The following is a 14,565-nucleotide window of genomic DNA, read 5'->3' as shown; positions in this document are numbered from 1 at the left end:
ATGCTATTTATTATTTTATCTATAAAATGTATTGCACATCTAGCTACATTTGTTTTTATCACTTTATACATACATTTTTGCATTCCACCCTGTAAACGTCATTTGCCCGATGACGCGCGATTGGAGAAGAAGTGTCATTTCATGCAAGCACATTTTCGTCCACTTTCCCTGTCCTCGCCGCCTCTCCTCGATTACCCTTGAACTTTTCAAAAGCAGGCCAGAGAAGACAGAGGAGAGAGGATGCAGGAGGTGAGCAAATCTAAATGATGAAAGGCCATTGTCGTTTTGTTCGAACTCTGTGAAGGGTGTGATTTTCATTGGAAATAGACTTGATTGGCCACAAGCTGTCCGGTTTTGAACTGCCCATGGTGCTGAAATGACAGTTCGCCATACACTGCACTGTAGTCTCTCTCGCCCTCTCTCGCCCTCTCTCTCTCTCTCTCTCTCTCTATATATATATATATATATATATATATATATATATATATATATATATATATATATATATATATATATATATATTCGCTGAATTCTGACCATACTTAATGTTATTGTAACGTAATGAACTCGTAATGTTCATTGGACAGTGAAGAAGCATGTCTGCGAAGACATTACGTTATAATAACAGAGACAGAGAGCGAGAGCGACAGAAACCTTACTGAATACCCATAACTCATACATGCACTATATTAACCACATATAAAGCAACACATAAATTCGGTTCCATTTCAGACGAGAGGAATCACAGTCTCCGTAGTCTGGTAAATTAAACCCAATGCCAATATTGCATTGGCGAGTTATGATTTGTACATGAAGGACGAGTAGTCTAGATGTCATCATAGCGTGTTGTAAACGTATTCAAACAAACCAATAAGATCAGTGTGTATTTTGCTTTGAGGTCAATAAACCGGCTACATAAATGTTCCGTTATTACATATCTCATCATGATTAAAATGTCTTCTGGTTTGTAGTTTAACTTGAAATACGCAGATGACTACAAAAATATAAGCTTGGTATCATCGGGCGGTTTTTGCAGAAGCACAGCACAGCTCTGTCTGTGCTCAGTCGTGGAGTGCAGGCTATAGCGGCATAATATTTGACAGTAAACAGGCGGTCCTGTCATCTCGATGCGAATCCTGGGCTTTTGGGGTACAGTGAGTGACTAAAGTTAATTTTCAGTGAGTCTCGTCTCATCAAATATATCGGGTGAGGGAATATGCATTTCTTAACATTGGGAAGAATGTCTTCGTGTGTATGAATGTGTTATTTTTATTTGCATTGTGTGTTCATTGATATGAGATAATAATTTTATAATTGTTTGGGAGTCTTCGTTTTGGTCAGAGCGAAATCTCGTGCTAGTTGATATAATCAATTCTATAAATGTAAAACGCCGCTTTTATCGGAGAACATGAAACATCATTCAGGAAGAAAAGGGGAGCGGGGGACAAGGGAGCTGGTTGAAAATGGAAGAGGATTTGATTTTGCAGCCACTGAAAAGGAGATGAAGTCTACAGCAGTGGAAGTTACAATGTGCTGAATATAAACAATGGGCGGATTGGTCTTTAGATGAGACGTTGGTACCACCTTCCATTCTAAAATAAATCGCTCTGGCTTGAAGTCACAGCCTATTTCATATCCGGTTTACCCAGTGATATGTTACCATTGTCCTGGTAAAGTAAATCTTTATTTGGCTGCAGTCTCGGTATTTAGAGTAGATTTTGTAGTTAGATTGCCAATTTGTTGGGGACTGAGAAGAGTTTCACTCAACCACACCATTGAACAGTGCGCGAAACCTGCGCACACTCAGCATCGTCAGCTGCCGCTTCTCGAGACTCAAGCTAAATTTGGTCAGATCTGAGATCTTGGAGGATTGTTCTCATCGAATCCGTGTAGAAAATATATCCATAAAAGTTTGAAAATACGACAGCCTCGAACATCTCTGGCATATCGCTGTAAGTGAATTTTCCATTTACTTGTCTTTTTCGGTGCAGAAGGGAGTCGGGGAATTTGACTCGCAGTTCGAACGGCAGTGAGTTGTTTTCAGCCTAACAGAGGCAGAATCCAGTTCAAATGGTATATGAGTTGCAACTGTCGGGGAGTGGATGATGTGGAGTTAGCTATTGAAAATGAAGACGATTTACTGGCATCTGCTGTGGTATGACATGGTTTTCTCCAAGTTGTTTCATCCCTGGACAGCGCTCAGAATGTAGCATTATTCAGTTGCTTAATTACTCGCCACACACGAATGTTTAAGGTGAGCATAGAGAAATGCCAATATCTCCCTGAACTCAAGATGTTTATACTGGGGACACATTTCACGGAATAATATAGGAAGTGTGGTGTGTATGATTTGTTTTTCCCATTAAGCTGCATTATCCCTGGTTTATCAAATCCTTGTCAACTAACGACATTTTAACAGAATATTGCACATCGTTTAATACTCTTCGTTTGCGGTATATTCCAGTGCAGTTTGGAGAAATTAGGCGCCGTATCTTCTACAGTATGTATCTTTAATTTACAGGTTATTGTAGTCGTTTGTTTGATAATGGTGTAGCTATTGATTACAATACCTTTGCGTGGGTAAGTAATTGCTGCTGCCGTGGGAAACATCGTTTTATGTATATATATATATATATTATTTTTTTATGGTTCAGTTAAACGGGCATCTGGCCAACAATTGTATTTTCATAACGCAATAACATTATCCTACCACTTACATCCTCTGAAAGTGGGTTGACATTATGATTTCGGACGAAGGTGAAAATGCGTGAATGTAAGAGGATTTGGTTTAATATGCGGTTTCAGCCGCCTTTTAATAGCAGGCTGTGAATAAACTAAGTAGGCTATACAAGTGCTATGAAAACAAATGACATACAAGACTATGTAACCGGTAACGTGTTTGATTCTTTATGCAATATGCATGCGTAATGTAATGTATGTCGACGGATCATCCGAAATCGATTCTTCATGGAATGTAGCTCTTTTTTAAAGAAACCAATACATTGCCGTCAGTGTATCACATTCATTCAGACGCGCTCTCGCTATCTTTCTTTTCAGGTAATTATATTAAGTTTAATATATAATCAACTGAAAACACTAAATTATATCTGATGGCTTTAACGGCTGTGTGTTTATGTGTCAACTGACATCTGACTTGTGACGAGAACGCTTGGTTTGATTTGTGACATATGAGCTTACGGATGCAGTTCCGTTAAAGTACGGTTCAAGATAGCCCATATAGGCTGTTTTTGTGAAATATTTAGTGTTTTGAGGTTCGACCCATCACCACATCTTAATTAATGTAAGTCGTTTTTTGTGTGTACAAAAGCTGGATACTAATATGAACTGAAAGATACAACATAGTTCTTGGGAAAGGCTGGTCTTAGAACGGTGCCAGCCTCTTATGTTCCTTGATCTTCTTAGTTTCAGAATCACTCACCTCTTGATTTGTGTCTTTTTTGATTCTCTTTTGAGCCAGTCTTGTCAATGGTACTGCTTATTTTCTGATGTGGTATTTTATTTTTTGTTTTATTTTCTGATGTGTAGTTGTTGTCTTCCTTCTTCAGTGACAAACCACTCTCCAACCATGGGTGGACGGACAGGAACGGCCATACTGCTATGTGTGTGGGCCTGTTTGCTGGTGGCCAAAGTGCTTTGTGGGAAAAGGTAAGGTGGGCTTCGACCACACAAACAAAATGTTCACTGTCAAGCTAGATTTGGCCCAGAAAAGAGAATCATTGTGTTCTGTTCTAGGGTCTAGTTACGGAGACAATATGCTCGTCTCTTAAGTCCCCAAAAGTGTGGAATTAGAATATATTTTGTGATCTGCAATCATGTCATGTTGGAATCCATCCCTCACTGGCAGTCTGAGAGCAAACACCTGATTATCCTGGAGAAGAAGGTATGATTGTAATGATCATGTTTTGCCAACTGATCATATTTTATGTTGTGCATGACTCTGTGATGGCAGTAATTAGGGCATCACTTCAAGACTCCACACTGTAATTGCGATAATAAGAGGAGCTGGGGCGGATTTGCCCAAAATAGCAAATACTGTGTTACAGTTTCCATATGCTAAGCAACCACATAGGATAACACTAAATGTTCAACCAGAGTAGAGAAGTGCATGTCTCAGACATTCGGTCGTTTATTCAAAGGATGTATGTGTTTCAAGTGACATAGTTGAAGTAGAGGTTAGTCCAACATAAAAAGTCAGACTTGGGAATACAGATGGTGTCTGTGCTCAGACCACCCACTCAGTACCACAGTGAGATGGGTTGAGAGATGCTAGGTTTTGACATGTGATTACCACACTACTAATCCCACCATTGAAATGACAGACATTTGCATTTACACCTCAATGCTAATCCAGTCTTTAGGATTAACATTGAGAAGTTTGACATTGAACTAAAAATATGCAAATATCAAGGATTCACTATTTGCAAATGAAGCCGCATATACCTAGATAACTTTGTGTGCATATGATCATGTGGAATCACAGGAAGATGCTTGACTATTAAATGAATGACGTTTTTTCTCTTTCTATTCTGCTAGCCTAAATAATTCAGTAGAACTGTCTGAGCTGCATCCACATCTAATCAGTCTAATGAAATTGCCATTTAAGGATTTATTTTCTGTGAGCTGTGACATTTTCCCTATTAATCAACAGACAGTTTCATGTATCTTAACCGCACTGCTTCAAGGATGGCCCATTTAACCAATAAACACCTTCCCTGATTACTCCACCTTACAACTGTCACCATAAACCGCAATGTAATTACTGCGTTGTGATTGACTGTATTGACCTCTAGAACTCAAAAACAAACCATGGAGGGTTTTTGAACAAACGCAATAATCATTAGCACATGTTGATATTGGTGTTGTGATATTTTAACAGAATAGACAGGGAGGCAGGTAGGGAGAGAGGCAGAGAGGTAGGGAGGGAGGCGAGGGAGATAGGTAGGCAGGGGAGGGAGGGAGGCAGAGAGGTAGGGAGGAAGGGAGGTAGGGAGGGAGGCGAGGGAGGTAGGCAGGGGAGGCAGGGAGGGAGGCAGAGAGATAGGGAGGGGGCCAGGGAGGTAGGCAGGGAGGCGAGGGAGGTAGGCAGGGAAGGAGGGAGGGAGGGAGGCAGAGAGGTAGGGAGGTAGGGAGGGGGGCAGGGAGGTAGGCAGGGGGGTGAGGGAGGTAGGCAGGGAAGGAAGGAGGCAGGGAGGGAGGGAGGCAGAGAGGTAGGGAGGGAGGGAGGGGGGCAAGGAGGTAGGCAGGGAGGCGAGGGAGGTAGGCAGGGAAGGAAGGAGGCAGGGAGGGAGGGAGGCAGAGAGGTAGGGAGGTAGGGAGGGGGGCAGGGAGGTAGGCAGGGAGGCGAGGGAGGTAGGCAGGGAAGGAAGGAGGCAGGGAGGGAGGGAGGCAGAGAGGTAGGGAGGGAGGGAGGGGGGCAAGGAGGTAGGCAGGGAGGCGAGGGAGGTAGGCAGGGAAGGAGGGAGGGAGAGGGGCAGGCAGGGAGGGAGGGAGGGAGGGAGGCAGGCAGGGAGGGAGGGAGGTAGGCAGGGAAGGAGGGAGGGAGGGAGAGGGGCAGGCAGGGAGGGAGGGAGGGAGGCAGGCAGGGAGGGAGCGAGGCAGGGAGGGAGCGAGGCAGGGAGGGAGCGAGGCAGGGAGGGAGCGAGGCAGGGAGGGAGCGAGGCAGGGAGGGGGGCAAGGAGGTAGGCAGGGAGAGGGGCAGGCAGGGAGCGAGGCAGGGAGGGAGCGAGGCAGGGAGGGAGCGAGGCAGGGAGGGAGCGAGGCAGGGAGGGAGCGAGGCAGGGAGGGAGCGAGGCAGGGAGGCAGGCTGGAGGCAGCAGCATTTATTTAACTTTCCTACTTAAATAAAGGTTCAATAAAAGCAAAGGCAGCAGTCGGCAGTACTGTTGCTGTTCAGAGGACCTGTAGATGGGGGGGGTGTATGATGTTTTATGAGGAAGTGACCCCAGCTCCTAAACATTCAGTCCATTGCTCTCTGCTTATCTGTACCCCCGTTCTCTCTCTCCTTCTGCCTCTCCCATCCTCTGTCCCCACCTCCCATTCCCAAATATATTCTATGTCAAGCGCATTTGAATTATTCCTCACTTGAAAGAACTCCAAGGCGTGTATGTAAGTGTAAGTCTGTGTTAGTGTGACGGAGTGAGCATAGCATGATGTACTGCGTGTGCTCTGTTTGTTCGTTTACCTCTCGGCTTCGCTTACTGTTTTTACTAAATGTTATGTCGTTGCCATGTGTTTCTGTTCTGCTGTGTTGTGATATCAGCTCTCCTGCTGCTGTAAGTGTTCTGTATTGACATTTGTGTTTGTCATAATGTCCCTGTCCTTCTGCGTTATGATGTCTGTACTGTCCAGTGATTTCAATGTTTTAAAATAATAATAATAATTGCACCGCACTTCCCAGTCGTCACTGGCCAAGCCGTCATTGTAAAAAAATAATTTGTTTTAAATTGAAAAATAAAGGTGAAATTTAAAAAAGAGGCATCCTTGCACGTTTCCTGTTGTGTTTTTTGTGAGGAGGATATAATGAACTAATCTACTGTATCTGGGGAAAATCGAAAACCTTCGGCATGTTGTTTTCACTCATTGTATCAGCAAGCCAAGCAAGCAGAAAATACATGTGTGTGTGTGTGTGTGTGTGTGTGTTATTCAGATGAGAGTTTTTCAACCTCACATTACCCTGCAGGCAGTTCATTAGATATTTGCTTTGGTGGCCTAGGCTCTTGAGCTATGGCATGGAAGATTTGGCCATTTCTTAAAGTTTCACACAAAATAGAGATTCATAACTGTGGAATTGTTTGATATCAGACGCTTGTTCCAATTGCTTGTCTCATTATTTGTCTTATTTATATTTCCTAATAGTATTTTTGTCAGGAAGCTGCATTTTTAACAAATAGCCTATGTGGGAATGAAAGGTGTGTTTGATGGCATATTAACTATATAATTCCTGCAGTGATGTGAGCAGCATGTCCTTATTTAGAAGATTTGTTTACCTGCTCACATTTAAAGCTGTGTGACCTGACCCCCCCGCCCCCACCTTCTCTCTCACTCTCTCATTTGCGGCCGCCTGCATGCATGTCCTCTCAGCTGTTTTGTTCTCTCCTCCTGCTACTTGCCATTTCAGATTCCCCCTTCCCTTCCCTTCCCTTCCCTTCCCTTCCCTTCCCTTCCCTTCCCTTCCCTTCCCTTCCCTTTGCAAGTCCATGCTAACTTATCTTGATGACCTCCCCTTCTCCTTGAAGCTACGTTCTGAGCAGAGATTGTTTCCAAACACTGGGGACTGTTTATTTAGCATGCAATCAAACCAGTGTGGTCCGCGATTTGGGTGTAAAAAGAGAAGGTGATTGCTCAGAGGCAAACTATTATTTATGAGAAAAGTTGTCCTGTGATTATCTATGAGAAAGGCTTTCCTGTGATTATTTTTGAAAGAGAGAAAATAAACCCCCCCTCCCTCCCAAGCTGACCATCTCCCTCTCCATCTATACTTCCACAACATAATGAAATCTATATTGCTGTTGATTATTGTGTTGAGATATTAATGAGTGGAGATGTTTACTCCACTCACACAATTACTGATTGTGGGTGTTCTGAGAATGAATGAACAATTTTGTTTCATGTTGCTCAAAGAGCACACTCAATGAGTCCTTTGCTGTTAAGAGACCACATTAAGGTATAAATAATTAATTACGAGTCCTGTGTGTGTGTACAATTTCATGCCCTGTGGATAAAATAAACCCATTTCTCACATTCATATGGCTTTATTACAAATCTGTATCATCAGAGTAAGTAGATTTTAAAGGATCAAGAGAAGTTGCTCAGGTGGGATTTTTCTCCAACACTCCTGCATCGATTCACCGAATTCACTTTCCAAAATTGCTCTTCCTTTTCGTCAGCTCTGGACAGAATGGCCAGACGGACGAGCAGAAAGACAACACAACAGTGTTCACCCGGATCCTAGACAGTCTTCTAGATGGCTACGACAATCGTCTCAGACCAGGGTTGGGAGGTACAGTACTGTACAATGGTTTCTCACCAACTCATATCATTCTGCAGTTTAGGGAAATAGAGGTGATGGGAGATAGATGGGTGGTGATGAGTGTCTTTAATTTAGTCAATAACATGTTTATTGCATGATGCTGTCAAGTATTTTCCAGCTAGTCATTTCCTGAATCATGTGTTGTGTTATTTGGAATTGTTGGCACCAGGTTACAGCACTCTGTTGGTTTAATATTGATGGTTTGCCAAAACCATTACTTGGAGGATAGCAATCAAGAGCACATCAAAACAGGATTTAAAGTAATATAATATAATATACTATAATCTTATATAATATAACATATACATCATTTAGCTGACAGTTTTATCCAAAGTGACTTACAGTCGTGCGTATTGACTACAGACTGGAGTCCTTTGTCCTGCTTCATGAAAAATAAATCTGCAATGTGTTTGCGTATCGTCACAAGCATGCTCATATCTTGTTTTCTCTGCCTTTGCACTCGTATCAGAGGAATCTACAGGAGGGTGATTTACTGTTAGCTTGTTTCCTTAGAAGCGTGATATCAAAAACTAGCATCTTTTGAAAACTAACGCAAACTGAAACTATAGCTCCCCAGTAAATAACTCCCCTTGTTCTTTTGAGGAATAGTGTATGGTGTAGGATATTCTCATTGAGAACCTTGGGTAGTTTTGTCACTTTTCATGGAAGTGCACTGTGTGCCACACAGTTATTGCGAATACTGATTTATATTCAACTCAGCTTAACAGAGTTTTGGAGAGATATGTAGGCCTACTGGAACGTGAAGAGGACTTGTATGGAATTGACTGAGTGGAAGGTCAAACAGGCAGGGGATTAGTATATTTTCAGTGGCAAATGGAGAGAAATTAAACATTATGATTGACACCATTCCTGATGTAAATCATGTTTCCATTATTCACTTCAAGAAACATAACTCTATACAGCAGACAGAGTTACTGTAAACACATCAGCCACATAAAGACCAGGTGGAATTTGATCTCAGCCAAGAGATTTGAAAATTCATGAAGAGATTGAGTCAGTCCCCGGGTAAAGGTCCTGCCACTGAAACGGAGAACTGCAGAAATGGTTATTGACGTGAAAATCGGGATTGTAAAGGTGTCATTTTGGAAGGGGGCTCTGTGAGAATTGGGGAATGAAACGATCAATGGGCTAGAAATGCTCCCCAGGATTACGAGCTAGTTAGAGCTAACGAGGAGCCCTGATCGCCACTCACTCTCCTAATTTCTTGGTTCAACAGAGCGTGTAACTGAAGTCAAGACTGACATTTTCGTGACGAGTATTGGGCCCGTCTCGGACCATGACATGGTATGCCTGTCTTTCCTCTCTGTTATTCCCCTCTCTGAAATGTCACCAGTTCTGTGTCCTTGTTCTCCCCTTAACCTATTTTCATGTGGTTTCAAAGGTAAAGTGTTTATTGATTTGATCAGCCCCCCATTAGTTTTTTGACATAAATGAAATGTCACAAGCAAGGAAATGTTATTAGACCAATTGGCTCAGTCATTTCCTAGATAAATGCCGCTTGTAGTCTTAAATGAAACGTGTATGTCAGTTTGTATTGCATGGCATGACCCAAGCGGAGAGGCTTGGTATTGATGTGGGTATAACGACTTTGGATCTTGTGTAGCCTTGGTCTTTAGACGTGGCCATGATGTACAGTGTATTAGCAGGTGCTTGGGACTAGATTGCAAAGCCCCAGTCCGTGTTCCAAATGGAACCCTATTCCCTACTTAGTGCACTACTTTTGACTCATTTTAATGGCACCCTCTTGGTCCTGGTCAAAAGAAGTGCACTATATAGGAAATAGGGTTCCATTTGGGATGCTAACACAGAGAGCAGATGCTGTTGTCATGGCTAGAGACATTACCCTTCCTATGTCTATCATGACTGGATAGTGTGATTGGATGGATATCATAATCACACTGAGATATCAACTGACAGAGGAATGGGCTAGTCTAGGCTAGTCTTCCTCAAATTAGACCAAAGTAATTTCATTTAGCAAAAGTGAGCGTACCTACCATGTGAAAAATAATGTAGAATATTAAATTGGTCCTCTTTATTGAATGGCAATGGCTAATGTGGGATTGATTTGTTCGTGATTTCTTGGTTGAGACGTCTTCTTTAACCACTGTGGATCTCTCTGTATCTCTCGCTCTCTCTGTATCTCTCTTTCTCTCTGTATCTCTCTCTCTCTGTATCTCTCTCTCTCTCTGTATCTCTCTCTCTCTCTCTCTCTCTCTCTCTCTGCCTCTCTCTCTCTGTCTCACTCTTTGGATCTCTCTCTCTCTCTCTCTATCTCTCTCTCTCTGTCTCTCTGTCTCTCTCTCTGTCTCTCTCTCTGTCTCTCTCTCACTCTTTCTCTCTCTGCATGTCTCTCTCTGTCTCTGTCTCTGTCTCTGTCTCTGTCTCTCTCGCTCTCTGTCTGTCTCTCTCGCTCTCTCTCTCTGTCTCTCTCTCTGTCTCTCTCTCTGTCTCTCTCTCACTCTGTCTCTCTCTGTATGTCTCTCTGTCTGTCTCTGTCTGTCTCTGTCTGTCTGTCTGTCTCTCTCTCTTTCTCTCTCTCTCTCTCTCTCTCTGTCTCTCTCTCTCTGCCTCTCTCTCTCTGCCTCACTCTTTGGATCTCTCTCTCTCTCTCTCTCTCTCTCTCTCTCTCTCTCTGTATCTCTCTCTCTCTCTCTCTCTCTGTATCTCTCTCTCTCTCTGGATCTCTCTCTCTGTCTCTCTGTCTCTCTCTGTGTCTCTCTCTCTGTCTCTCTCTCACTCTGTCTCTCTCTGCATGTCTCTCTCTGTCTCTGTCTCTGTCTCTCTCGCTCTCTCTCTCTGTCTCTCTCTCTCTCTGTCTCTCTCTCACTCTATGTCTCTCTCTGTATGTCTCTCTGTCTGTCTCTGTCTGTCTGTCTGTCTCTCTCTCTCTCTCTCTCTCTCTCTCTCTCTTTCCCTCTCCGTGTGAATCTCTCTCTCACTCTCTCTCTCTGCCTCTGGTCTTGATGAAGGTTCAATATTTATGCAGTTGAACCATTTATATTTGATGTAATATGAGTTAATTACTGTTCATGCTCTAACATATGGGCCTGCGCTACCTTAGAGAAAGTAACGGAATGGTCTGGTCAGAAGAAAAAGCTACAGAAGCTACCACTTCCCTTTCCCAGTCCACTTCCATTACCTTGCAGCTCTGTTACCGTACACACTAATGACCTCACAGATCTGTTACCATTCACACTAACTACCTCACAGATCTGTTACCGTTCACACGAATTACCTCACAGATCTGTTACCGTTCACACGAATTACCTCACAGATCTGTTACCGTTCACACTAATTACCTCACAGATCTGTTACCGTTCACACTAATGACCTCACAGATCTGTTACCGTTCACACTAATGACCTCACAGATCTGTTACCGTTCACACTAATGACCTCACAGATCTGTTACCGTTCACACTAATGACCGCACAGATCTGTTACCGTTCACACTAATTACCTCACAGATCTGTTACCGTTCACACTAATTACCTCACAGATCTGTTACCATTCACACTAATTACCTCACGGTCGGGAGAAAACTGAGAAGCACCTTTTAATTTCACTGGCTAGCTAACTCTGTCAGGCATTCTGGAATAATGACATTCTTAGCCATAGTGATTAGTGCATGTTAGAGTGATATATCATGCCAGTGTTTGTATTTTTTGGTGCGCTAAAATCTAGAGCACTGTGCTTCTTCCTCATGTTTATGGAGGACACATTCATGAGGACAAGCTGGAAGACAGAGACGGAAGCCACTCCACCAGTTAGATAGACCTACCTTTGTTGAAGCCTCTTCCTTGACAAGACAAGACAGTCACCAGCAGGACAAATATACCAATGCTGCTACATGGAAGCCTGAGTGACGTGAGAGAGAAACAAAGTGGTGAAAAGTGGGCGTGTGCATTACTCAGCAGCATGTGGTCTGTAACATGTCTGGCAGATGTAGGACGATTAGGGCAGGACAACCTACCTCTTCCAGGTGCTGATCTTGCATTCTCTCTTACAGGAATACACCATTGATGTGTTCTTCCGTCAAAGCTGGAAGGACGAGCGGCTAAAATTTAAAGGGCCAATGGCGGTTCTCCGTTTGAACAACCTGATGGCCAGTAAAATCTGGACCCCTGACACATTCTTTCACAATGGCAAGAAGTCTGTGGCACACAACATGACTATGCCCAACAAACTCCTACGAATCACAGAGGAGGGAACTCTGCTCTATACTATGAGGTGAGAGAAACCATTTTCTCAACTGGGATATAGTCTGCTTTCTTCATATTAGATTTAGGAAGAGGTATTTTTAACACTGAAAGTGGAAATCCTCACTGGGAAGCAGAACGTGGTTTTCTCTACAGATAATAAGCATACATCTGTCAGTCTCATGATGATCGTGATTCCAGTACATTATAATGTTTTTGTAACTTATGCTCTAGAAAATACAGTTGGTATCCAGCAAATTATTTATCCTTAAAAGGGAGTGGCAGTGGAGAGCACCAAGAACCATAGTGAGTGGAGCGAGTAGTGTAGACTAGAGTGGTAGAGTGGAGGCTCGCTGTGAGTTTTCATTTGAGCTGAATCATCATAAATAATGGTCCCAGATGTGAATTTCCATGGCCCACAAAATGGAGCTAACATGTGGGTCACAGAGGGTGGCCATAAAACATTCTTTAACATATTTATTAGCAGATAAGGACGCAGTGTGAGTTAATATTTATGTCGTAGAGATGACGAATGGGTGACATGTCATGGTTCGTTTGACATTCCCCTTTTCACTGTGCTGTCAGGAAAAGGCTGCTGCTCAGAGCTTTGCAGCAGTGGCCCTCCATTCCTTCAATTAGATTTGCAAAAGGCCTTTGTTGTATCTTATCTCACTCTCATCTCTGTCTCTGTCTGTCTGTCTCTCTCTCTCTCTCTCTCTCTCTCTCTCTCTCTCTCTCTATCTATCTTTCTCTCTCTGTGTGTGTCTCTCTCTCTGTCTCTCTCTGTGTGTCTCTCTCTCTGTGTCTCTCTCTGTGTGTGTCTCTCTCTGTGTCTCTCTCTGTGTGTCTCTCTCGCTCTCTTTCTTTCTCTTTCTCCCTCCCTCCCTCCCTCCCTCCCTCCCTCCCTCCCTCCAGACTGACCGTAAGGGCAGAGTGTCCCATGCACCTGGAGGACTTCCCCATGGATGCCCATGCTTGCCCACTGAAGTTCGGCAGCTGTGAGTGATTCGCTGTTTTCCCTCGCTCTCTTTGTCTTTCCCTTCCAACAGGAAGCCCAGTACTCGTACCTGATAGGAGTTGACAGTGGCGTAACAGCTATTTTCAGGCAGGACCTGGCCTCCCAGGCCTGCCAGGCCCCACCAAGACCCACCAGCATACTGTAGACCTCTGTTTATCTGAGGCAGTACTCCCTGTCATACTTCCAGTTCCATTGTGCCAGCTGGTCATTGCTGCCAGGTCTTCTGACCCCAAATTATCCTCGAGAAGTCGAGAGAGAGAAATCGTTTTTTGTTGATGTTTTATGTCTTCTCACTTTTGTTTATTGTTTATTTCACTACCTTTGGCAATGTAAACAGATGTTTCTCATGCAAATAAAGCCCCTTTGAATAGAGAGAGAGAGAGAGAGAGAGAGAGAGAGAGTAGGAGCCCAACGATAATGAGTCAGTTTGTTCAGAATAACACACCTTGAATAAAGACCAACTCTCAACTTTAAACTGGCTTGCTGAATATTTCATTGATGAGGCTCCTTTGCAGTACAAATCCTCAACAGTGCTGAAGCAACACTTTACGTGTTGGCTGGGTCACCAGGTGGGAAGAAATCTGACTTGGTTGTTTAAAGGTCAGTCAGATTGAGATGTTGTTTGTTTCTCTTTCCCTCTCTCTCAGTAGCGGTGCGTGGGTAAAATCACTGGGGAAGACAGAAAAAAAGCCATATTACAACCTATGTGTTGTGATAATTGCGTTGTTTTCTCTACAACCTGTTAGTTCATATGCCTTGCCACTGTGATATATAGATAGGCCTAAGGCAGAGACAGTAAGAACACACAGTGGCAGAATAAATTCAACCACACCTTTGTTTCATCACAAAACCGGAGAGCAACCCCTGTGAAGTCCACAAAGCATATTGCATGTAACGAACAGTTACGTGGCCTACAGCATGATAAGTTAATGTTCCCCACATTTTCTGACTACTAAACAACTATTGATTTAGAACCACAGAGTTTTACCGCAATTCGCAAAGGAAACAGGATCTAGCTCAACTAATCCAGCACCATTTCAACTTCAACATTTCATCATCATCGAATCACCTCTGATTGGTCGAATACAATGACAACTAAAAGGCACCAAAAACTATTTAGTCTAATCAACGGAAACCTAAAAAATGTTGTGGATGTCCATGGTTATGAATTCTCTGTGTGTGTGTGTGTGTGTGTGTGTGTGTGTGCGTGAAAGTAGGAAAACCATGTTGACTCCCCCTACGGTCTATGACTGTCATATTCAACATATTTTTAGTTTT

At 43.2% G+C, this 14,565-nt stretch overlaps 1 protein-coding gene across 6 annotated transcripts in view; it reads left to right on the top strand.

Moving 5' to 3' along the window:
• Nucleotides 1-221: 221 nt before the first annotated feature.
• Nucleotides 222-14,565, top strand: part of gabra1 (gamma-aminobutyric acid type A receptor subunit alpha1) — a 29,461-nt gene continuing 15,117 nt past the window's right edge. Inside the window, exons 1-6 of one of the 6 annotated variants that reach the window (XM_021617487.2) lie at nt 222-249; nt 3,567-3,666; nt 7,908-8,020; nt 9,288-9,355; nt 12,080-12,300; nt 13,185-13,267. In XM_021617487.2, the coding sequence (XP_021473162.1) occupies nt 3,587-3,666; nt 7,908-8,020; nt 9,288-9,355; nt 12,080-12,300; nt 13,185-13,267 (565 nt within the window). In that variant the 5' untranslated portion in view covers nt 222-249; nt 3,567-3,586. Of the gene's footprint in view, nt 250-971; nt 1,207-1,437; nt 1,953-2,103; nt 2,255-3,566; nt 3,667-7,907; nt 8,021-9,287; nt 9,356-12,079; nt 12,301-13,184; nt 13,268-14,565 lie in introns of those variants that run through there. The other 5 variants (XM_021617482.2, XM_021617483.2, XM_021617484.2 and 2 more) reach the window with 5 other exon arrangements.

The sequence above is a fragment of the Oncorhynchus mykiss genome, chromosome 10 (genome assembly GCF_013265735.2).
Source record: "Oncorhynchus mykiss isolate Arlee chromosome 10, USDA_OmykA_1.1, whole genome shotgun sequence".
In the NCBI taxonomy this organism is placed as follows: domain Eukaryota; kingdom Metazoa; phylum Chordata; class Actinopteri; order Salmoniformes; family Salmonidae; genus Oncorhynchus; species Oncorhynchus mykiss.
This window is presented reverse-complemented; position numbering and strand designations above follow the sequence as displayed.